Source organism: Anopheles ziemanni, unplaced genomic scaffold, assembly GCF_943734765.1.
Source record: "Anopheles ziemanni unplaced genomic scaffold, idAnoZiCoDA_A2_x.2 scaffold_12_ctg1, whole genome shotgun sequence".
In the NCBI taxonomy this organism is placed as follows: Eukaryota; Metazoa; Arthropoda; class Insecta; order Diptera; family Culicidae; genus Anopheles; species Anopheles ziemanni.
In genome coordinates this window covers 665,164-691,302 of record NW_026690043.1, presented here as the reverse complement: position 1 = coordinate 691,302, position 26,139 = coordinate 665,164, and the positions used below count along the sequence as shown (strand labels likewise).

General features: G+C 36.7%; 1 protein-coding gene across 1 annotated transcript; it reads left to right on the top strand.

The window, feature by feature from the left end:
• Positions 1-16,094: 16,094 nt before the first annotated feature.
• Positions 16,095-18,523, top strand: LOC131292862 (carboxylesterase 5A). The gene is made up of 4 exons (XM_058320956.1): positions 16,095-16,205; positions 16,278-17,348; positions 17,418-17,857; positions 17,929-18,523. The coding sequence occupies exons 1-4, from the start codon at positions 16,095-16,097 to the stop codon at positions 18,521-18,523; spliced, it is 2,217 nt and encodes a 738-aa protein (XP_058176939.1).
• The last annotated feature ends 7,616 nt before the right edge of the window (positions 18,524-26,139 follow it).

Sequence of the window (26,139 nt, the reverse complement as noted above, 5' to 3'; positions counted from 1 at the left end):
CTACGATTGCCGGAAAAATGTTTGATCCCATTTGGTATATATCACTACGCGCCGACAGCGCATGTGACTTATCGAATTATTCATTACTAAGCTTATGTTTTGGGTCGTATTTCTCATGCATTTGGGTTGTTTTTTCCTCAATGTAACTTATCACGAAGAAATCGCACATTACAATGTTTCATTCCGTTTACTGGGCACTGTTTCTTCACATCATATAGTTGTGTGCCTTCTCAAGTGATTTCACGTAGTAAGATTGTAGTTTGTTGCAGCTGCGGCTAGCGTATAGTTTTTTCAAGCAACTCTGGACTTGGAACCAACCATTTCTGATGTTAAATATGACTGAACCTTGTGGCAACGATCCGTGCGTTGAGCGAAAAAATCAATGCCTTTGCAATGTTATCGCAAATACTAAGCGTCTTCTTATCTAGTACAGCGTCACTCTCATTGCGTGCTGATAACAATGCTTCGCAATCAGCCACGTGTTAGATCCAAAACAGTTGACCTGCGAAACCGAGCGACATTATGGTGAATAATGTGCAATTCGCACAGTCGCTGTGAAAAATATCAATTTTACTGTAGGTCCAAAGTTGATTCATTGAAACTCATGAGTCATTTGGTGTGGGTAGAGGATTTAAAAATAAAACTTGATTGTTTTAATTTTAAATTTTTTTTAGTGTTTAGTTTAAAACAAACTCTGTGTTGAAAGTAACCGAGATAAATGTGTTGTGGAGAGTGCATTTCATAGTGCACTCTAACACGAAAATACACACATAAAAGTGCTACATACGTTTCGGTTGACAAGTTGTGAAACATTGAGGCATGCGAATCGTGTTGGTATTAGAGAGATAACAGAGGCTATCAACATCTCTTATTGATCACCGTTATGCATGAACACTTCGGGTACCAAATTTAGCGTTAATTTTCGTTCGATTTTCAATGATGTATAGTAAGACGTATTACATTTACAAAATCGTTATCTCACTCACAAAAACGAATGAAATAGTCATTGTCCAGTAACAAATATTGGTCGTTCACAATAAAATTTTTGAACTAGTGTTTAACGTCATATTGGTAAATTTTTATTTACTACTAACATTTGCCATCAACATTTGCATAACTTACCTCATGTGAAATTCATGTGTGAAAAAATATGAAATTACACTGTTTTCAGGGCCAGTTCGTCCGTATGAAGCTGCTCTTTGCCGGTAGTAGGCAGTCAATTGCACGCGAAAGGCTTTTGTTTGGCATCGTTAGGAAGCACTTTGGGCTTTTTAAGTTTAACTTTGCCGTTATCGGTAGCAACATTGGTGCGCCGAAAAAAGGTCGCGTTCTCTCTTGTCAAAAGTTCCAGGATTGTTTTACCAATGTTGCTACCGCGCACCAATGTTGCTACCGATAACGGCAAAGTTAAACTTAACAAGCCCAAAGTGCTTCCTAACGATGCCAAACAAAAGCCTTGCGCATGCAATTGACTGCCTACTACCGGCAAAGAACAGCTTGATACGGACGAACTGGCCCTGAAAACAGTGTATCGTGCATATATTGTGTTGCTTTTGTACCGCCTGTTTAATTTATATAAGAATGGACTTAAGAAAACATTATTCTGAGTTCAAAATTCTCAAGGTAAGCCTTTCTTCAATGACTTCCACCATGACATTTTATTACTTTTTTATGTTTATTGGTCTTCCATCTGAACAAGCTTTTCGTGTTAAGAACATTGCTAAGAAGCAATCGTAAGCATTGTTGATATGAGGGTTGAGATAAACGGCAGCACCATTGCCGAAATTTAAACTGGAACCTTCTAAGCTGGTCAAACAAAACCAAAATTAGTATGCAAGAAAGGATTTTCTGGAGAATAATTAATATGCCACCATTTCGAAGGGTCAGTTAGGAAGAACAGGATGAACAAACGAGCAGATAAGTTTCACTTACCGTTTGCTTTGCAAAAAACTTCTTTCGGAAATATGTTAACCTTGGTTGATAAGCCTTTAAATGCTCAATGAAAAATAATGATAACTTAACAAAATATGCCATTTTTTATCGCCTAAGAGAACGGGCTCATGTTCTTCTTAGGAACTGTCTTGAAATGTGTTAAAAACTTAGGCATGATATTAGTTACGGCCAACCATCCAAGCTGAACTAGCTGAATATTAGTTTGCATCCAACAGATAGGGGAGGTTCGATGACGTGGCAAACAAACAAACGGTAAACTACAAGTGTAAATATGCTGAAATTTAGACGCGTTCAAAATGTCAAGATTCAAGCATAAGTTTGGAAGCCATATAGAATAGATGTGATAACGAATAGATTTGACTAGTTTGATTTAAAACGCAGCTAGCGAATGTTCAACACTGACCGCCATTGGAGTCTAGATGTGTATTTTAAATGTGTAACAGTAACTCCCATAAAAAAGCGCCAAATATTTAGGAACTCTGCCTCTACCAAACTTTTTGTTCAATAATGTATTTTATTTATTAACATAATTAACATAATTAAAATATAATTAACAAGGATATGTATTATTTGGGTAAAATTGTACCGTTAATGTGTACCGTATTTGTGATGGTATTTAATTTGTTAAATATTTGAAATCTGTACAGTTTAACGATACTTTTGTTAAAAGCAGTCCAGTACCATACTCGCTTCCACCTGAAAGAAAACAGAGCATTATTAAAACTTCTATAAAGAGCTAATGGGCCTAGCGCGCACTTAACCAATACCACTGATTCAGTATGCTAATTTTGAAATCATTTTGGTTAAGAATTAACACCACCACACAACGGTCATCTAGTGGCTTTATTGGTAGTTTTGACGGAAGCTTTCTGCTTAAATACAAAATCAATTTTAACCTACACTCCTCATATGCTAACGATTTGTTGAATATCTCGGAAATCGTATTATGATTAATATTAATATTTAATATGTATGTTCTTCTGATTGAAAAGGATCCTCTTTTGTTCCTCATCTTAATGATATGTACTGTAGGTAGGCTAAGCGTGTCCTAATATCCGGTATAATGCAAAATGTCTTCGACTTTTTTGGCCCCATTCTTCAGTTCAAAGTTTAAGCATCCCTAAGGGAAGGCTTGCTCTGATACATATTTAAATGGCTGCAACTTAGCATGTTGCTTCAAATCAATTGATGACAATTCTTTTTTGTTAACTAAGTTAATCATAAAGATACTGTGAAATATGTAGAAAATGGATAATATCGGTTGTGTCAATAATATTATAATGTATAACAAAAGAATGAATAATATTGACTGATTGCACCTATTTCAATAGCCGTGCTTTACTAAATACTATACAAAATATAATAATTGATACTAAAGTCCATGATGTGATTTTTACCAACACATTCTTTGTCAACACAACCAATGTAGGCATCTTCTTTGTACTTCATTTTAATGATCAGAATTGGTTTCAAACGATGTAATTTTCAATCTAATATGTCGCCATAATTAAGTATAAAAATTGTTTTGGGACAGTTTAATAATTCAAATCTGTTGAGTCGCATCGATCAAATATATTGAACCAACTGAAAATACTCATTTTCATAACAAAGTAGTGCGAAATGGCATTTTAAATTGGATTTCAATTTGCTTCGCAGGCTAACTGAGGGATTTTTTTATCATTTACTTAGCTCCCCCTCCTCCTTTCTCTCCCTCTCTCTCTCTCTCTCTCTCTCTCTCTCTCTCTCTCTCTCTCTCTCTCTATCTCTTTCTTTCTTTCTTTCTCTCACACTGACCGGGTGTTCGTATCGTCGAGTGGAGGCAGATGATTAGTTCATGTTATTGATATTGTTTAATTATATGACCGATAAGCGCTGGCAAAGAAACAAAGGAGTTAATTAGATTAAATTTTCCTGCAGGCAGTGCTTTGATTAATAAACACAGGCAGTTGAAGCATTCTCACCACCTGCAACGCTTCCTGCGAATTCCCAATACCTCTACCTCTTCATTCTCTATCCGAAACACTAGTGACATGGTCAATAGTGGAAGTGCAATCGTCTGTGAACAGTTTCCTATATGTGAAACCCTACGATGCTGCTCAATTATTAATATTATTGATAATTATGTACACCGACAAGACGGCCGGAAACGGTCTAATACTCCTAATACGCTCAAGGGCTGGATTGACAATAGACTACATCAATGCTTCAACGTTTGCCGCTAGGCCTGCTCCATTCCTCTCGCTATGACAATTCCTTTCCGTTTTCCCGAAGGACTATTTGAATCACTCATGATGATATTATGCAAGAAAGACGTCCCGGAAACATACAAAACATTCGTACCGCCTACTTCCTACTCTGCAATCTCAGTTGCATGGACATAGCAGATTCCTACCGTTTGGTCAATATCTATTTTGACATACTCGGTAATTAGTTTAACCTAGGGCGGTGAATTTCAGATACAACGTTATTTTTTAAGAAGTTGCATCCAGAAAATTAAGCATCAAATGGGTGAAATTATATCAGATCCTAAAAGAATCGTAGTCACACATATCAAAACGAGTATTGATTTAAATTTGTTGTTATATACACTCCGTGCAGTTGCTATAAGACCACCCCGATTTTCGTGTTTTTCAATGGTAATATTGGAAAGAGAGAGTATATGGAAGAGCTAAACATGCGTTTACTAATATTAATTAGCAAATTTGAAAGAAAAAAATATATTCCCACGACTTGTTTATACCATGGCAGCAATCAAACCAATCAATAGATGAAGGAAACATCTGAATTTCTTTGATTGTAAAAGTTTAAGTTAGGTCGCAATTTATTTGGGATATTAAGTTAGTTTTATTTATTAAAAGGGACATGGTGCGCAACGTTATTTGAACTACTACGTCCAATTCCGACATGTTGGACAATCTTTCAACCATATTTGCTAGTTAACTCCAATCAATGTATGTATGTTGGAAACGTTTCGGTCCAACGAAGCTGGCCGAACATAAACGTCGCCGCGACGGCGATGTTTTTAGAAATTATAAAAAAGGATCGAAGGATGCGCCTTCGATCTCTTCGTCATACGTGAGTTAGGAAAGCCAGACGATTTTTTGGCTGTTGCAGTTTAAAATAAAGTTTCGCATAGGCGAGAAAAGCTGGTTGCCTTCTTTTTTTATCATCGGTCGACTTAGAGCCCCGTTAAAGACAATCTGTCTTTAACAATGTATCCCAAATCGAACTATTCAGGTCATTAAACTGGTTGAAAAGGGTATTTGCGTTTATCAAACTAAAAAATCTATAGTACCTACCCATTAGTTTAATAATACCTTTTAAACCCGACTGTATTGGAGTGGTCTTATAGCTACTGCGCGGCCGCGGAGGAACCTCCAAGGGCTAGAGATTAAGTGATTGTACTAAATTTTAAGTTTAAGTTTAAATAGATGTTTTAAAAATGTTCTATAGGATTATCAATCTTCACAATAGCAATAAATTTGAACGGGGTTAGTCTTACAACCATGACGAAATAATGAAAGAATGGTCTGGTATATAATCAGAGTTGAAGAGTCACAAAAGAAAAGTGTTTTATAATTCTTCTTCTTCTTCTTCTTCTTCTTGGCGTAACGACCTTGTTGGTCATGCCTGCCCCGTTGTTTTTGCAGCAAAACTTCAAGATTTTTGAATATATCAAGCATAGGACTAAAATAAAGCGTTGAGAATCTTTCATCTACATGATATCGAGCAATGCGTTTTTGACATATCTTGTTTGATGTTGCCATACATTTGGAAAAGCTACACACTTTTCTTTATGAAAATCGCTAATGCCTCTAAAACAAGATACGTGTTTAAACGAATACTTCATGAGGATCTTAATGGGGAAAGTAAGGGTATATTATTTTTCTATTCTTTTATAGTTATTGAACAACAATTGTTGGATAAAATTTTAAAGAAAATAAAACTTCGAAGAGTCTGCCAAAAAACTTATTGATTGTAGGATAAAAGTAATAGCCTACGTTTATTTTGTTGAAAAGCATATAAACTAGACGAAAATTTATAATTTTTTCAGTATCTCGCTCCGTTCATTTTACCGCTTAAGGCCCCCATCAGTGTAAATCAGCCACTACCATTAGCACACTGCGCCCCAAAATGATAGCCTCACCCAGTTTTTTCACTCATATGCTATTTTAAATGATCGCAAGGTAAAATAAACGACAGAAACATAATTCTTAATTTAAAAGAAATGTGTTTCACTTCTAATTTATCAGAAAAAAAGTAATTATACCATTTTGGTCAAAAATTTAAAAAATGGAGTGTCCCATAATGATAGCCTCACTTCAAAAATCATTCAAATTAACATAGCAACCCCCCGGTTGACGACAAATGTCAGTTCACCCTGATTTTGGGTCCCCGCATCCAAAAATCTGTACTTCTCTCCCCCTTAACTCTATGATTAGAAATGAGAATGTGTGCGTTGGTCTTTTTCTTAGGGAGAGAAAAAGTGCGAATGCGTCCTATGTATATTCTATCCTTTGCAACCATGCAACACCAAACTATCGCCAAATGCTTACTGTGTCGTTATACGCGTATACGCCCGTACTTACGTACGAATAGTATTTGAGATATGTGAGTGTGTTTCTTGTTGGAGCGACCACAGCATCATGTATTTGCGCATTCTGGTCATATCAATCTCAGAGTGCAGGCGCAAGTGCATTGAGCATCAAGTGTTATGATCGTGCCATTAATACTGCTGAGGTAAGAACAAACTAATAAACGTATGAAAATGATGGAAATCTGGGTACTTTAAATCAGTAACATTCTAACTTTTTTTTACTTTTAGGAATGAAAAGCAAAGCTAAAGAATGCGTCGGATGGTGCATGAGCTGGATCGCATATGCAGTTAAGAATTGGATCTTTCTGGGACGGCAAGTCTACTGCAGAGGCCGGAACTCTACACTGGTAAGTCTGAAAACAGTGTGATCGCAAACATCCGAATAATAAACATCCGATGACTTAATTCTAAAAAAAAAAATGTTTTGATTTCACCGCAGCATTCTGCGGGTAGAAGAAAATATCATATTCGTAGAATATACCATACACACACACCTACACGCGAGCTAGTCTCACCCACACCACCAAGCAAACCAATGCAAATGTGTGCGGCAATACATGGGCGATCCGTCAAATTTTGACTTGCTGGGAGGTTGCTGGGACTCTTGCTGGAAGTACATGACAGCAGCAGAAAATTTGAATTTCTGTCAACCGGGCCTGTTATTAGCCACGTCATCAGTTGCCAAAAGTAATTTTTAAGTTCTCTTACTTTAATTTCCCAAGTTACATTTTAAATTTTATCATGGTTCTAACGATGTTGTTCGTGCTCATCATTAAGTCTCATTTTAAGAGTAAAATATCTTAAAGGCTGTGATAAAACCTTCATAAACCCGTTTTAAGTGTAAGAGGGCCCACTCTACAGAACGTTGTCAAAACCATCCCTTAATACCTTTTCTAGACCAAAAATCACTGATTGGTTTTAAGAAAAGGTTTTAAGAAGGACTGAACAGCGTATTTGCAGACTCTTCAAATCAACTAAGATTTTAGACTTAATGAGCGGTTTTATAGCTATCCTCAAAAGGTTTTAAGGATGCCAAAATTATTAAAACTATTTGGCCTGCTGAGAAACCTCTATAAAACCAATTGGACTTGGTACACCCATAAAACATTGATAAAACTTGTAAAAGACTATTAGGTCTTGGAAATGTTACTTGGGTCGTTTCCTTCAACAATATTTATGCAAAGTAGTCATTGTGTACTTACAAATATTTGAGTATTTAAAAAAAATATATATATGCTCGGTATTTTCCCTGCACAGAAAAAACAAGGCGAGGCTATCATTTTGGGGCGCAGTGTATATGTATCTCTTGGAAGAGAGTTACTGTGACCGAAAGGCGGTATATTATAGATCAGTGGTCATAGACGGTAACTAGTTGTATAGGAATTGCATGTCCAGATAATAAAGATAAACGTAGAAGCTTTACCTTTGTTCTTAATTTACCCAACCTTGCTTCTAAAACGGAATGAAGAGGTGTCTGATAAAGAATAGGACATACTTGGTAAACCTCAAGATATTCTTAAACGACTGCTCTGGTCATTGTCAACAAAAACCGAGTCTAAGATGCTTTTAGCAATAATTAAGATTGATTAAATATGACCATATCTTACCATCCAATAAAACGGTCCTTGGGTAAGTTGAAATCCCATTGAAAATATCGAATGGGCAAAACTTGCCCAAACAAACACAAGATAAATTTTGATTCTTGTTATCATTCCTTTTGCTTTATCACACTTCTTTGTTTGATGCTTATCTACTATTAATATATAAAAATAAACTTGCATTAACTTTGCACCAATTAGACATTCAGTTCAATGCTGGGCTCATCGAGTGCTCATGTTTTTGTGACTTGAATTACACGACGACGCCGACTAGCCAGGGGTGCCTACCGATAATAAATGATAAATGAGGACCCACACAGAATCACTTATCATTGTTTAACCAATTTCATCAATTTCAAGGAAAACAAATTGATTTCACAAATTGTTTGACAGGCGTTGTAAGCTTCAAGATTAGCTATTTTAAAAGCAATTTTTGGTATTCAAAAGTTTACGGTAAAATGCACTATTTTGTGGTTATGCACAAAAGGGATTAATGTATGTTATTAATGATTAATTACAATTGTTTCAAACATTGTATTTAAAATGAATGTTATTTTAAATTATTTCATATTGGACCGTAAAACCAACTTATGCTACTCTGCTGCTTGAAACGTCATGCAGCCAAGCAATAATGGTTCCTAAATGAATATTTTGTAGCTTCATACTCCTGGTTTCGGGTAGTTGAAAAAATGAAAAGTTAAAACTATATACTCCGGAAAATACTCGGATACTAAAAACTATCCGAAAAATACTCTGAAGAACGATGTATACGACAGGAATAGCAAAAGGCTAAAACTAAATATTAGTACTGTGAGAAACAATACAAACATTCGCCTCAACATGATGTTTTTTTCTCAAGCAGTGATATAAAAATTCATTGTTAAATAATGCATGACCAATTCCATTTGGTATTTTTCTCTGAACTCTTCGAAGCCCTTTCGGTGGACCAATAATAAGAGTTCGTTCTGCAGAGTCCGTAAGAGGTCTACCATTTATTTTGTCTATTATTATTATATACCTCTACCCGTCTATCTACTGCATTCGAGTCGGCACTGACCTTCGTACCTCTGAACTCATCATTTTATCTCTTTTTATAGCTTTCCGGCATCAGCACCAGCACGTTTTTGCCAACGGTTACTTCACGTTTGAGCTTCACCAACCTCTCCAAAGAAAGTATTAAGAGCAACAAAAAATGTTCATCCTGACCACAACGTCTGCTTATACTATCTTTGCTGTTGCAATGCTAGTCAATTAGATTTATTGAAATCTTTTGCATTATTTATAGGCGCAACTGGTGAGTAAATCAGATCGAGTTTGTTGCAATCCCGGTGATCCCTTATTCCGTCTTGAATTCGATTATGATTGTAGCCATGCTCTTGGAAATGTTCTTTGGAATGGTCAGCATGTTCGATGGGTCCCCATTTTACGACCAACGCTTCCGACGGCGCTTGGTAATATTATTCACTCAATTCATAAATAATGGGCTAGGCCAAAACGCGAACCATTTCCTTTGCACGTTGAATTTTTCAAACACTTGACATTTCCTGTTCACCTTAAATACGGTTCAATCCGTGGAATGAAACAACATGCATTTTTATCGATTTCTTTACAATTATTGATTTGGAGCCAAGAATCTTTCCACAATGTATTTAATTTAATATTTAATCATTCAAATAAATCACAAATAACTAAAATTGAATAAAACACACTTGGTACTGTGTTCATGAAAAATATTGTTAATTAATTTGAAAACGTTGTTTTCGGAAACCTATCAAATCGGGTCTCATTAAAACTAATAGCGACATTTCAAATGGTTGTTTTAAATGTAATGTATTTAAAATCATTCACCTATGCGAAACAAATACCTTATATCTAATTTGACCAGTCGGGAGACGGGGCTCACCACCTCTTGACGGCGTGGGTTCGAATCCCAACCGAGACCGGACCCTGTCCTGTACGAGCGTACCGACTATCCACGTACACATAGGGTAAAAAGCCTCGTAACCCCTTAACGGGGCAGGCATGACCAACAAGGTCGTTACGCCAAGAAGAAGAAGTAACGTAATGAACGTTTTTTGCCAAAAACGATGGGAAAGGATTTACCAACAAGCAAATGTATGCCCATTTTTCAACCTCCCAGCTTCTTACAGATTCAAAGTCTCTTCTTCTTGGAGCCTGTTGTGCTCGAACTTACAACAGGGTTCTTTTAAGATTGTTTAGTATTTTGTGTTTCTCTTATAGAGGCAAATTTGCAACAGAAGACACATCTCATGGGGATACGGCCAGTGAGACATGGGCCCTTATGGGTGGTAATGGGTGTCCCAACCAAAGTCGTAAACCAACGGTTTCGTATTTATAATGCATGAGCGAAAGCTGCATGCTTGAATGAACAAATGTATCATCGGCATTCCGTGAATCAAAAGAAATTATTCATAGCACTGGCCTTCCAGTTGTCAGGAACAACATTTTACCACATTCTGCATTCTACTACCTATTCTTACCATATGGTTCTGGACGGTTCAATACATCATAAGTAGGAAAATGACATTTATGCCATATTATCAACAACATAGAAAAAGTGCCGAATGTCTTAAAATAGTCTCATGGGTCTTTAAATCAGGAGTCGGCATACATTTCCTAAAAAGGGCCAGGATGATTAAAAAGATACCAAAAGCGTGGGCCGGATACCTTAAATGCTGATTTAATGTTTTCAAAGTAATACTTAACCCGTTTGAACAGAGTATCAACTTTCTAATTGGTAAAGTTACATTGAAAAGCGCTGTAAAATAAAATATAAGAAGTTTAATCATTAAACTTTCTTAAACATTTTCATCCTTCTTTTCGTTGAATTTTGATATTTTAACAAATTAATTTTGATAAGTTGTACAGTTAACTAATTTCTTATTAAATTTTAAAAAGAAATTAATTCTCTACTCAAATTATTTTAAAATATATTTGTTTTACTGGTTTACTCTTAGTAGTTAAAATAACTTAGCGGCGACAAGTTTTCAATATTGCGAGTCTTATATCGAAATGGATATAAAAAACTGTATTCCTTGAATGTAGCTGTATATTGGATACGAGTCGCCGGATTTTGGACGAGACTCCTGAGACTATTTTAAATTGAAGTTTTCATTTTCGCGAAAAACTAACCTTACATCTTGGCATCGAAAAAATTCAATAAAAAATTAGATGGGTTTTTGTATGAAGAACTAACATTTTCTTACGGGCGTATTTTAATACATATACATATGCATCTTCACATTATGTTTCAATTATTCTCTTATTTGAGAGCCAGAATTTCGTGAGTCATATGTCAGTCGTTAGTCAAAAATGACACATTATTTCTTCTTTTATCAGCTTTTCCTAAAATCTGCTAGTATTGGTAAATGAGCTCGCTTTAAAACAGAAAAATTAGAAAATCGAAGATTACACGAATTATCTGTACCCAGTAGGAGTGATTCCGTTGAGCTTGGTTCTCCTAAGATGTGAAATGTTCTAATGTTTTATTCACCGTTTTAAAGAACACGGAAAATCAGCTCATAAATAACGAATCAAACGTTTGCTCGGTCAAGCGCAAATCTACAAAGTGTGAATACTTAATAAGTAGCCTGCATCATGTATATATACTTTGGCAGTAGTGAATGGGGTGGGGATACCAACAGCGCTGATGGCGACAGTGGAGCCAAAATGCATCGAATTGAATTGGGATTGCGGTATGCAGTATCTTTGAACAGAAATTGGACAACTGGTGACCACTGCATTGCTCGATATCTTTCGTCTGAAGGCATGACCAGTTTTAGCTTTGAGAAAACTCTCTGCTTTGCATCATGGAAATCTACTTGACAACCTTTACTTACTAAAAAATGAAACAAGAAACGTTAAACAATAATACATAGCTGTAGCGAACACAGTCGCCACAGGATCCTACACACCCGGATACAACTTTACATGGAACTCGTACACAAACAACCCTAAGTGCTGTTACGAATTTTAAATGTATTTTCAAATGCTCGGAACAAAGTTGTAAAAAATATGTTCACATTGTGGAACATCACAAAGTTTTTTTTTGTAAATTTGTCTTAATATTTCTTTATTCTCTATAAGTCCAATCAAGTCCAGGTTAAGATCGATTCAGAGTACCGTAGATGTACCATATTTGGCGCAGTTAAGGAAATTTTGCATAAAAAGTTGAATAACAAAAAAAAATTTCGGTCAAATCATACCATTTTTTGCACAGTGCTAGCCTAACTACCATAGAATACAAGAAAAATAAGTGAGAAACTCTTAAATTGTTATTTCTTCAAGTTTCAGAAACTCTTTGTGTGGCACATTATGTTCCTAACTTGGCGCATGGTTTTTGCAATGTTCCTTACTTGGCGCGATGTGTTCCTAATTTGGCGCACTTAAAACAAAATGAATGTAGTTCATTGAATTCAACAGGTTTATTCAAAAGTCAACTTAAAACAATAGAAACACTTTTCAACAGCAATTTAAAAAACAATTTAGCTTTTTTTGCAGCGGACTTTGGGTTCTCTCGTGGAAATAAAACTATCTCATCGCTAACTTTTATAATCTCACTAGCTCGAAGCCCCGGCGAAGCTCGGGGAGGAAAAATGTGACTGAAGTTTTTATTCTTGGTTCATTTTCTATGCTACATTCAGTTTGCCTACATACATATTAGTAGCTGTGATATCACGCGAAATTTTTCTTTCATCAATAGTCTAGGGGGCTAAGTGAATGGGTGTTGTTCCGGAGGATCGGAGTTCGAATCTAGGCTGAGAAAAACTTTTTTGTTGACGGTTGGGAAATATTTTTTCATGATTTTTTTAAGATATTTAATGTAATTTTTCAAATCCGATAATAGTGCATGGGTGTTGTTCCGGAGGATCGGAGTTCAAATCTAGGCTAGGAAAAACTTTTTTGTTGACGGCTGTAAATTTTTTTTTCCATGTTTTTTTTAGATATTTAATGTACTTTTTCAAATCCGATCATATTTTGATACATAGATTTCAAATTATCATAACCATTATTAAATTTAAAGCTTGGTAGATCAATTTATTCACATAGCCATATATACCTGTATTTTCCCTATGCTATCCACTCGTACAACTGGTGTACTGGTAGTGGGGCTCGAGCATTGCATCAGAGGTTTGGTGTTCGAATCCCGATTGGGAAAATCTTTTATGGTACGAAATAAAATTTTTCTTCAAAATCTACGTTTGCCATTCAAGTAGCGATATTTCCTCAGTATTTCCAACTTGTGCTATGGTTCCTCGGCAAGACTACGGCTTCGCTCTTGGTAAACCCGTGTTCGAGTCCCGTTTCCACTTAGAGTCAGATTGTAAAAAGGCATGCTTCACGTGCACTGTAAAAATGTAGGGTTTATTGCCTCATCTCATCACGGGACTTTGAAACTGAGATTTATAAAAGTAAAGATTCATCAAAGCCTTCTATGATTCAAAAATATCTAGCAGCGCAAACAGTCATATTCTCCACGCTGAATAATGAGGAACACTGTGAGCCAAACTTGGCGCAAAATTGTTCGCTTCAAAATTAGCATAAAAATCTCAAAAAGCGCCGAATCTAACCACGATTCATTGAAAATACTTACTTTTTAACAGTTTCTGATAAATAAAATCCCTAATAATTTTTCCTTTGCGTATAAATTATTGGAAACAGTTGAACCCACTCCTTAGCAGCGTTGCTAACGCGAGTAAAAATTGGCGCACTTGTGAGATGGAATTTTTCATTTAATTATATATACATTCAATAACCAAAAGCCAATAACATGTTTTGATGCGGATGTATTGTACAAACATAAACAAATATTTAACTCCATATTTTAGGCTGAAATTATTTGGAAATAGTCTAATATCGAAGAAAATATTAGAAAGTGCGCCAAGTTTGGACCCGCGCCAAGTATGGTGCTTCTACGGTAAATTACCAAAATTGATGAAGTACGGTAAGCTATGAACATTTGGATCATTTTGATGATTATTCTCCACAGTATTGTGGTTTGTTGGTGTTTGGGCTTTTGGGATTAGTTGATTCTTGGCGAGATTATGTGTTAGTATGATATATAATTTTATTTTTTAAAAAAACCTTTAAATGGTTTGGAAACTGGTTTGTGACGTTTTATAACCGACGGGTTGTACAATTTTATGTGTTGTGGAAACATACTTTATAAGAATAAAAGTTTATCAAACGTTAAGATCTTATGCAATGTTGATAGAAATAAAAAAAAAATACAGTCAACTCAAATGTAACAAAATATACTTTCATCAGAGCTGTACACCATACACTAGAGATGTTAATAAGCTTTATGTCAAGGCTTGCTGGAACACAACAACTGTTTCGGGGTATGCATCAGAATGACCCTTGTTCTGGATTCATTTTCCCTTTTATTCTCACCTTCAGAAGCATTCAGTAAATGCGTTGTTGCAAATGACACAGTGCCAACCACAGTGGTTCAACTACCGGAACTTTAAAACCCATGGGTCAGTATATGTTTGCCGGTCAAACAAGACAGTTCATTTTATTCACCAAAAGTGTTCGTTACGGGCCACAGTAATTCTGGTAAACAGTCAAGTGAAACCGAATAGTGTGAGTGAACTGTTTTTTTAAGAGTTTTAAATAGTTTACCAACAAATTCTTTTCATAAAGCCACTTTTTTCGTGAATAGTTTGTATCTTTAGCTGTTAATTGTGTTTATGGCAAAAGTAGAATTATCAAAAGCTTTGTGAAGTATAGTGAAAAGATGAATAAATCAAATCATCAACCATGATAAACCAGTATACACATGAATACTTTTTAATAAACGCATTTGCCATTTCGTTGCGGTTTTTTACTCTTCTTCATTATTGTGATGTAGTTTCCTTTTTTTATATTCGTAAAAATAATCATTTGATCAGATTTAGTGAATATATTTGGTTTACTTCGATTAAAAACCTTTCAAATCCTATAAAAAAAACATTCGAAATAGACCATCACGTTACAAGCATGATTTCAGTTAACGCAAAATCGCTCAACCGAAACGTCGTTGCTTTTGCCACTCATTGTCACCCTACTCGGGCCCTCCATATGGGGATATACAGAATATGTACGTACATAGGGGAAACACGTAATACGTACAAACTGTGAATGAAAAAAATGTTCCCTTCCATTCTGTTCATGCTTTTGAACATTTTCATGCTAATGGTCAGACCGGAATCAATCTTTACGATTGAGCTCATGACAATGTTTCACCGGATTCAAAAACAAACTCGTTTTAGCTTCATAAACAATAAGAAACAGGATGTTGTTTGGGATATTTTGGGATTATGATCGAAACAATATGGAAGGTACAATCGTGTCCGGAAATTTATTTAAAATTTTCTAAACACCATGATCAAGGTTGACTTGTTGAAAAGATACAGGCTCGTTTCCGCTACGCAACATTCCGTACTTTTTACACTAATTGGTTGATCTAGGCAACGTTACGTCAAACCTAAAGGCTTCATAGATTTGGTAACACTATAACCTCACATAGGCTATGAAAAACTTAAAACAAAGCGACAAGGTAGATATTAAACAATATAAGCTAATTTTTATTATAGTTTTCATGGCCAATTCCGTTTAATTTGTATTCATTGTAAGCCAAATTATACCTCAACAATTTCAGTACCGAGTTTTCGTTTTAAGAGCCATCATTAAAATAACATTTTGAAAGGAGACTAAATTGTACATAGCGCTCATTTTTGACTCTGTTATTTAAATTCGTCATCCATGACCAATTTTACAAATTTTAGTTCAAAATGTGATAGAATATTGTGAATGCATGAGGTGATCAATTTCCATTCCAATAGTTTTATTTAAATAACACGAAATATGCTATACGAGATATACTTTAACTTTTCAAGGACAGTTTGAGTTATTGCGAATGGAATAGAAATGGTGAATTGAAAATGTTATCGAAACGTGTAGTTTTTTCATATGTGATCGTTTTGGCTGTTGGAGCATCCTACGGACAAGCACAGGATGCAAGCATTGCACTGCCTCAGGGAACAGTTGTTGGGGTAAGGATGTACTACATTCAATCGCAATAAAGTAAAGATAGTATATTCTAATTATTTATGTCTGACCAATAGCTCAAAGTGTTTCCCGAGACTTCTCGCATTCCAATTTACACCTATCTTGGTATACCGTACGCACAACCTCCAATTAACGAGCTTCGCTTCGCAGCACCTCTACCAAGCGTTGGATGGAATAAAACTCTATATGCGCGAGACTTTAAACCGATTTGTCCACAACTCGAAAATAGCAGTTATGAAGACATTGGAAATCAGCATCAGTTTCGAGCCCGAGAGACCAGCGAAGATTGCCTGTATTTGAACATCTGGATTCCAGAAACTGCGCTTCAATATGGAGGATTCCCTGTGCTAGTGATGATTACCGGTGAGGAAATGGCATTTGACTGGAATAAAAATCGTGCCAGTGGTTTGGATCTTGCCTCAGACGGCATAATTGTAGTGACTGTTCAATATAGAACCAATGTGTTTGGATGGCTCTCGCTGGAACAGGAGTACGCCCCTGGAAACTTGGGACTATGGGATCAGCAGCTAGCACTTGTTTGGATAAAGGATAACATACAGAAGTTTGGAGGTGATGCGACTCGTGTGACTTTACTCGGTCATGGAACCACTGGAGGACCTAATGTTATGACCCATATGGTGAGCCCGCGAGCCCGAGGTCTTTTTGCGCGAGCAGTTATTATGTCAGGGACGATTTTTTCGTCATACTCTTCGTTCATCACCGATAACCTTCTCTCACAAGAAATCGTCAAAATTCTGGCCTGCAACTATGACGTTGGAAGAAACATACTTAAATGTCTTCAGCAAAAAAGTATACATGATCTTTTACGCGCATATGAGTACGTTTATAAGAATGGGAACTATACCGTAAACCTCGGTCCAATGGTGGACAATTATCTGCCTTCCGGTAGCCGGTACGTACCCGCTGATCCCCAGATACTGTTTGAAACCACATCGCATGATATGCCGGTTATGTTCGGTATCACTAGTAACGAAGGAGCATTTTTGTTCAGCAAATGGGTTGAGCTGGCGCGTCAAAGCTACGAATCATTGAAAAATTACATCAACGACACGCTGCTGCCTAACATTATTGAACAGTACCACTTCGATGGAGTCGCACAAGACCAGGTACAAGATTTAGTTGATAATTATCTATTAGGTTGAAATAATTTTGATTTTTTATTTTAATTAATTTAGATAAAAGAAATTATAAACTGGAAGTTTTTCGATCAAGTACCACAATCAAAAGCCCATCTTCTTCACGCCCTTATAAGGGTTGTCTCTGAGACGCGCTATGAAGTGCCGTTCTATAAAACGTTACGTGTTCTTGGCAAGCCTAAGCAACTACCAGGCCATGTTTCTATGGAATCAGTAAAGGACGATTTTAGAAACACTACACAAGATCTTAAAACTCGTTCAATCCTTCCACCACTCTACGCATATCTGTTTCACCATCCGAATGCGATGGATATGAGGGGCCAAATTAACTTCTTTGGAGGCGCATCGCACTCCTCTGATTTACCATTTTTGATGGGACCAAGTCTTTATCGCGAGATTGGAAGAAGGCGATTGACGCAGGTGGAGGATAAGCTGTGTAAAAAGTTTCGAGTATTGTCAACAGAGTTTATCAAAGGAGGGTAAGTTGACTTGATTGTTTTTACTAAGATTTACTATTCATTCATTCTTTATTTTTATCATTCATTGACAGCGATCCAACACCAGGACATCAATATAACTTATGGACGCCGTACAACGATGAACTGAAATATATCAAATTAATCTCATCGAAATCGGATCCATTGCATGGCAGCGATCATGCTTCATTGGAAAGTACATTTTTTGAAAATCTGCAAGAAATCGAAGAGAAGCTCTTATCCAGCGGTGATCCAGTCAACACACCAACGAATAAATTGAACACAGCATCTAATCCGTACAATCTAAATCCAAACATAGAAATCGAAGAGGTGACGTTACGTACTCCAACCAGTACCTTGATATTGAGTAATGTACAAAAGTCAGAATACTTCTTCTATCTACGAAAAATCAACAGTTTTTGGGAAGAATTTCTTCCTAAGTTAAGCCGAATCGTAAACGAAACTAACCAAGAGAAGTTGCGTAACCGTCGAATCGACTTAACATTGGAGGAGGAACATGATCTTTTCCGGGAGTCTGCAGCCGCATCCAAGTATAAACATGCCTTTTTTTCTATGCTCACGTTGGTTTGTATGCTGCTGGCAGTGTTATGCTTATGTGTGTATATTTTAAAAAAGAACAGCAATACAAACTTTTCGAGCATATTATGACGTAAGCTGTTCTTCCGATCGAAACTCTTCAATCGGAAGAATCATCGGCACAAAAACACTGACTTCAGTGACATACATGATGAAGACGAATATCAAGTCACCGGCATTAGCCATCGGATAAAGACGGCAGAACGAGTCATTCGAACTAATCCGCTATACGGGGAAAATTATCGTAAGTTTAGTGCAAATTTAGGAAAAACCATGCTAGATGGCAGTGGAGTGAGTGCCAGTAATAGGAATGTCATTGGAACACATCGCTCTGTAATTGCTTCTCGAAAACAACCTTTAAATGTTCGATCGGACTTGAGCAAAGATAAAGAAACAGGTAATTGGCGAAATCAATTTTCTACAAGCCACTTTGAGGCCGTTGACTCCTCGTAGCTTTTCTCGGGATACTCGTAAGGCTATTCTGGTTCATACTATTTGGTTAAATTGTTGTACAAAACCTCTCGTTCGATTAAATTAATCTTTCAAGGTTAGTTGAAATAAACCAACTGTCGAGACCAGAGGTGATGGATACGCATCCAAATGGAGACTAAATGCTTCCTCCAGTTAACGTATGGTATATATTCTTATCCTGATTCTTATTTCTAGACATAAAAAAGCAACGTTACGTTACAGCATAAAGTGGTAGTTTAATGGATCAATGCAATCGTTCATGTATTATGTAAAAATTACATATTAAATAATTGGTAGAGATACGCATGCCCAATATTGACATGAAAGAAAGGAAAATAGTTTCCTTATAAAAACATTGTAACCATTAATAACTTAGAAGAAAGATACGTTACGGGGATTTTGGTTTGTATCTTTTGCGTCGGTTACGTCTAATAACATATAAAATTTCCCATTATTCAGTGTATAATGCAAAATAATGCCATTTCAAAAACTAAAATCGCATCTTCGTTCGGATAGTACGTAAATGTTCAAAAGATCAACAAAATGGTATACTTACATTAAACTTTTTTTCTAATGAAGCCGAGTTTCTAAACGGATAGCATTTTTTGTGCATTTTTGTTATAACAAACCCATCAACAAACAAACCCAAATTGATTATTAATAAAGCAACAACCAGTAATCGAGGGATTATTAAAGTTCATAAATCATGTGTGAAAAAAAAGGAACTGTAGACAAACGATAGACTTTCAACTCGCCTTGGTGAACCAATACAGGTATGTGGTATTACAATCCAGATCAAACACTCCTCTCTAAGAGAGGACTTCTATTGGGAATATTTAGTTATTTTCCATCATTATACCGAAAATTAATATAACCATCATCGTGATCGTAACACGGCAATAACCTTCAAAACTGGTCTGTATGTCTACAAAAAAAAACTTAATAGATATCATAATAAATTATTTAAGAGCCAGTCCTTAAGACCTCTAAGAAAGACAAATAACCTAGGCGGCTTTAAGGTTTCGTTGGGCCAACGTTGCTTGGGAAGCCTTCCACCGGGGCTCATGTATCACCTAATGTTCTCAATATCTTCGAAGCGATTTCAGAGACAAATTGTTTAGTCAAAGGGCTAACGTTGCGTTCAGGGGTGCCCATGATGCAGCGGTAGCGCAAGGAAACACCACGCCACAGTTTTGGAATCGAATCCCGAATCTAGGCACTCTCCGGTATTACGAACCCGATCCGGTCAGCCACCACCGTCAGCATATACCGTCTTTCGGTCATAGAAACTCTCTTCGGAGAAAGGTCTTGTTCCACTAGGGGATGTCGTGCCACATAATAAAAATGTTACTGTTCTTTCTACGAATAGTAACAATTTTCTAGAAATAATGCTGTTTTTTTTGGACGCATCACTTAACAATTTAACGGAAATTTTACAAATTTCGATTTCGAAAAAACGATTTCAGTTTTGCTTTGAAACTTTTCAAAATAACCGGTTCATCACAATTTACAATGAACCGTTTCTTTGAAAGAATGATAATTCAGGAAGAAACCTAAAAGATTCTAAAGCAGTGTTGAGAAAACTTACATCATTAAGAAGAATTGGAAAACATTCTTAATTATTTGACGCTTTGTAGATTCAAGTGTTTAAAATAATAGCACATCAACATAGTTCCAATAGATTGCAAATTTACTGCTGGTGATAGAGTAACCTCTATCCGCGTGGGGGGTCCGCGACAGCCGAGCGGTAGCGCCGGTTAGAAAATCGGCCCATGAGCGCCGGGGCTCACCACCTCGACGGCGTGGGTTCGAATCCCAACCGAGACCGGACCCACCTCTGTACGAGAGGACTGACTATCCACGTACAACAGGGAAACAAGTCTCGTAAGCCCTTAACGGGTAGGCATGAGGTCGTTACGCCAAGAAGAAGAAGATAGAGTAACCTAAATCCGACTTTTCATAAGTGATTTTATGGCATGACTAACTCATTCATAAAACAATGTTTATACTAATGAATTGGGTAAAAGAGTAAATGAGGCCCCGGCCGCCATTTTTTCGATCGTGGCTACACCTCTTGTTGACGTTTAAACTGAATGTATGCAATTGGTGATACATTAATTCGTTAAATTCAACCTACGAGTATTTGAAACGTAGTTTGTATCGTTAATTTCGGCTACGCAATCAACCTAATGGTGCGGTATGAGGGGGGCCCACGGGCCCCCTTATTTCTCAAAACTATAACAAACTCTCTTTTTCGGTAGACCTAGCGCAGTCCGCTCGCTTCGCTCGCTGCGGGCGCGCCGCCGTTTCCAAATCATTTCTTCGGCTAAACTCATTGTTTCATGCTGTCCATCATGTGTGGTATAGTTTACTTACTAGCAACTTAACATGTAAAAGTATATTGACCCGCATTAAACCTCCACTGGGTGATTAGTTTAAACCGTTATGTTCTTTTAAGCGAACCGTTAGCGTTCAAAAATTCGAAACGAATGCATGTGTCGCGCTTTGCATAGCTTCAGGCGCTTAATGTGAACCAGCAGGAAGAGGAGAATCTAGCCCGGGGCCTCATTTACTCTTTTACCAAAAATCTTGGAAATAATCCCTAATAATCCTTATTTTTGCAGCTTTAGTTTTAATTTACGGAATGTATAGAATAAACCTTCACATATCAGAATGGATAATTATTTTATTTAAAAATATTTTACATAAAATAAGGGAAAATGAAAATTTACAGCGACATTAAGAAAATTACTTCACAACTTCGCAATTACAGTTGCATGCCTCATGCGATTCTGACTTCATGCCTGTATGAGCTAGTATTGCACCCTACCAGGCCATGCAGGATTGCATAGAAAAAAAATCCCTTTAAAACCTCAATATGTCGTAGAGAAAATAAAAAATTGATAAAAAATACTAGGGTTTAAAAATCGAGATTTATCAACCATCTTTACAAACCTTTTGATTTTAGCTTCAGGGTCATGTTAACAAGAACATCCCTTTTTGTTAGGGATCCTTGCACTGAGAGCTTTACCTGCTTTTTACATCCGGTGTGTAACAAATAAACATGAAGCGCGCGATCGTACAACCCATCCTCAGAAACTTTGCTGTCTTTACCCTCTGTAAGCCGAGATTATTGCGTTATCTAACTTGATAATCTACAAGTCAACGACAACATTTTTGCAATTCACCCAATCTAGGATCTTCTGTTTCAAGTGCTTTCTGAAACAAGGAGCCTGCTACTACATATCGGTTAAATTACAATTTGAATATTCTAATCAAGCATATACATTCAAGCAACTTTGGAAATAAAAACGAATTGCAGTTGGTAGGAGCTACGCTCGTTGGGCTGCGTTTATTTCAAATAAGATTTTTCTTGGAATACTTCGGCACTAATGCGCAAGCGCTTTATCTGTCACTTTGGTTGAGATTGTTGTGCTATCAGGTGCTACCCTATGGAGTATTAATTGTCGCATTTTACTCTCAAACGGTGAAGATATCACAAAAATAAGCTAATTATTACTTGAATTTTTCTTAATGTGCACGGTGTATACAAGTTTAACCAGTGAAAACTGAATCAATATTCGGGTAGATAGATTCTTATATGTGTGTGTTAAAAATAACAAATAAATTTTAAGTGTTACTCAACCCGCCTGACAGATGATGTTTGATGGTAAATGAAAAGTGGACGGGTTTCCAGAGTGACAGAAATAAAGTAAAGAAACATTCGGTTCATTAAACAACATAAGAATCAACGATCTACAACCAGTTTGTGTCTGCAATGTGATCAATAGCATAACATGAACTGTCGATCGCCATAGTACCAGTCATTGACTGTAGAATTGACTGTAGTACCCACGAGAAAGCATGATGATTTTGCCACTGTTACCCAGTTAGAAGACTAAACATTTTCCCGGTTGTAATAAATAAATAAAGTGAAATATACGAGTGGAGCCGTCAAACGCAATGGCCGAGTATAAAGAGAGAATGTGTCTCTCAAAAACAAAGTTTACTGCACTTAAAACCAAAAGCCCGCCTATATTTATATCGATGCATCGGTTCGTATCAATGTCAAGTCATGAATCTGTCTTCACTTTTATCAAATCATCAGAACAAATTTCATAAGCAACAAACAGTTCCCTTTACCTTAAATCAGTGTTTTCTCAAAGGTAAAGGGTGTTCCATTAGACCGAGAGGTTTTGCGGACACAATGGTTTCTGATCATTTTGATTTTCATGAGATCCAGTTTACCAGATGATCTTAAATACATAGTGGGATGTTTTCAAATATGGTATTTTCCCCCTAAATATTTTTTTTATTTGATGTACTAACTGTCCCCGTCATCCATGACGATTGATTACATTATATATCTAATCAGCAATTCTTGTTATGATTATCAACCATGGCACTTCATGCTTTTAAGATAATAACTGGTTTGAAGAATTTTGTTTAATTTTTCGTTGATGTTTTTTGCAACCGTTTTTGGCACCCAATACTACGAACGGCAGACAACCGATCTTTTCGACAAATCTGTAACTTTCCTCAGAGGGGGCTCTTATCCCACTAGGGAATGTCGTGGCACATAACAAAATAGTACGCCTCAGTTTGAACCGCATCGATGCGTAGTTTCCATCCAATGTACCTAAAATCATAGTTCAATGAAATTAATTATTTTACTTAGTACAGTTTTAATCAGTTTTTCTTAGTCTCATGAACTTGAACTATAAAAAGAGAAATGTGTCCCTACGGTTTTGTAGGATATTGATTCCTATCGTACTAATTGCCAACATCATACAGGTGGGTTATCATATTTGATAGCCACTGCCCTGTGACACGTATCGCATGCTATCAGTAATGGAAGTCATGTCAGTCAAAACTTAATTGATACATTGCCTGTGATCTTACCGAAACAGATCTGACACTGTATAGACAGATGAATTGATTTCATTGAAACATTTTGTTTCATAAGAAGCAGATGGTTGATCGCCTTTTCTGATTGACAGTTGGGAAATCCTCTGGGGGAACCATGGGTGGCCTCTACCGTATGGTGCGTTATTCAAAATCAGTCATGGACATATGCCAATCTAGTTCAATTAACTATCTCAAGCATACTGGCGGAATCATCACCATAAAAGTAAAAAAAAACCCCATTATCCATTAACAACAGCCCGAAAGAAACGATCTCCCCCGTCCAGTAGCCTTGACCTTGCGAGTAATATTCTATATTCTCCGGACTGAGATTCTGTAGTTTTTAGTCGATGGCATCCCTACCTTCGAATGAGAACGGGCTCTCACTTGCGAAAGAATACGGTGCTTAGACTTACTATTGGCTATTATTTGTTGCCAAGACGAATGGCCGGCTTGAGAACGCTCAATCAAATTGTAAATCAAGAGAAGTCAAAGTGTCAATACACAATAAACAGTACAAATCAATAAAGAGTATAAAAGTGATGGTACACCAGCTAAAGCAGTACATTGATATCGGAAAACAGTATTGGTTATGCTAATTGGTATATTCTACCGGTACCATTGATTATTGAAAATGGCCCCAATTGATTGCTTCAACGTGGTGATTAAGCATTTGTTATTGATCTTGGGTTTTTGGTCGACTTTTCAGATTATGAATAAGTATTGTTTTTCAATATTCAACTACACCGATGCAGAATAAGCACTGTGAACTGCAATTGCGAGGCGCCTACATTTTCCTTTCCCCCAGAAGAAGGTGAAAAGTTTGCTACTCTTGAGCGAAACGAACAAACTAATTTTTTATAATATGCTTTTATATGGCACCATAAAAGCTAGCTTATACGTATTTTTTAAACACACTCTTTTCTACGTGTAGTTGAAAACCTGGACTGAAATAGCACTAGCCGTAAGGCTTAACAAACTGCTTCGATGCCGCAATCTAAATTGATTTCAGCCTTAATTGATTTTACCTAGTTATCTTTTAAACGCAAATGTAGATCGGTACAATTTTCGTACAATCTATGAAAAACGCTATTAAACGAATTTGCTCAACCAATATATTTTTAACCCAACCGTAACCACCGGTAAAGTATACCCCAACAGTGGATATTGCTCGACTTTTCCCTATTGTTCACTGCAATGCCCGTAAATTAACTAACGTAAGGTAATCAGAACTGAGTTTTATATATCTAAGGTTTTTTTGTCAACCCCATTCCTAGGTTGTTAGAAATGAAGAAAAAAATGCTTTGCTGCCAAAGGAACAACACCTTGAAGTGTTGAGACCGAAGTTGGATTCAAAATAAGCTAATTAGTCTTACACGTTTTTATATCCATCTTTGTATGTAACTGATAACCGTCAAAAGCAAACAGACCGTTAAATTTGGACATTCCCCAGCTCGTCGATCGACCTTCTTCCAGTTCATGTATTGACATTGTACGTCGATTACATTAGGTTTTACCTAGACACGCGACAATCGTTCGATTGATTCATCACCATGTGCATATAAATTTGCGATAAAGATCGTCTTTGAGAGGACTTGGCGCGCTGCTAAGGTCGCCCACTGTACGTAACTAACAGCGTGACCGAATCAGCTGAAACCTGTACGCCGGCAAGCACAAACCAAGTGCAAGGTAGTTTGTTAACGCCAACGTTAGAGGTTGACAACTGCTATTGAATAGCTTCCTCCATCCAACTTCGTACGACATGTACAATCTCGTGGAGTAATAACACAATTTGTAGTGTCTAGTAAAAATGTTTTAATTCTGTTGACGCCAAAATTAAAACGTCGGCAACATGTAAACGGTGCCAATTGTGATAAAAACAACTATAATATTCCATAATTGTATTGCGACCGAAAATACCGAGGGATCCGAAGCCTTATCGCACTTTTAGGAACCGTGGAATCGATTAGCCGCATCGCGAGCGCAGACTTAAGCGAAGCGCGTTGTATCAACTATGTGGTTAATCAATTCCCTAGGGGGGAAGCGATGCGCTTCGTTTAATTTTTACTCATTTTCTTTTTTCCATTTTGCGCTCGCTCTCTTCGTCGCTCTCCCTTTTTGTATGTCACAAAGAGACTTCACATTTTCTTTCTCTTTATCGTGGTTTCAGATGTATTTACAGAACACACATTTCTATGTGTGAATAAGTTGGTGTCGGAGTCCGACAGTCAAGAAGTGCTCACAACTGATCAGGTTTAATGTACTTTCAGAACGCTTGTGACTGTCGATCGTGCAAGTGGCTAATAGCGCGC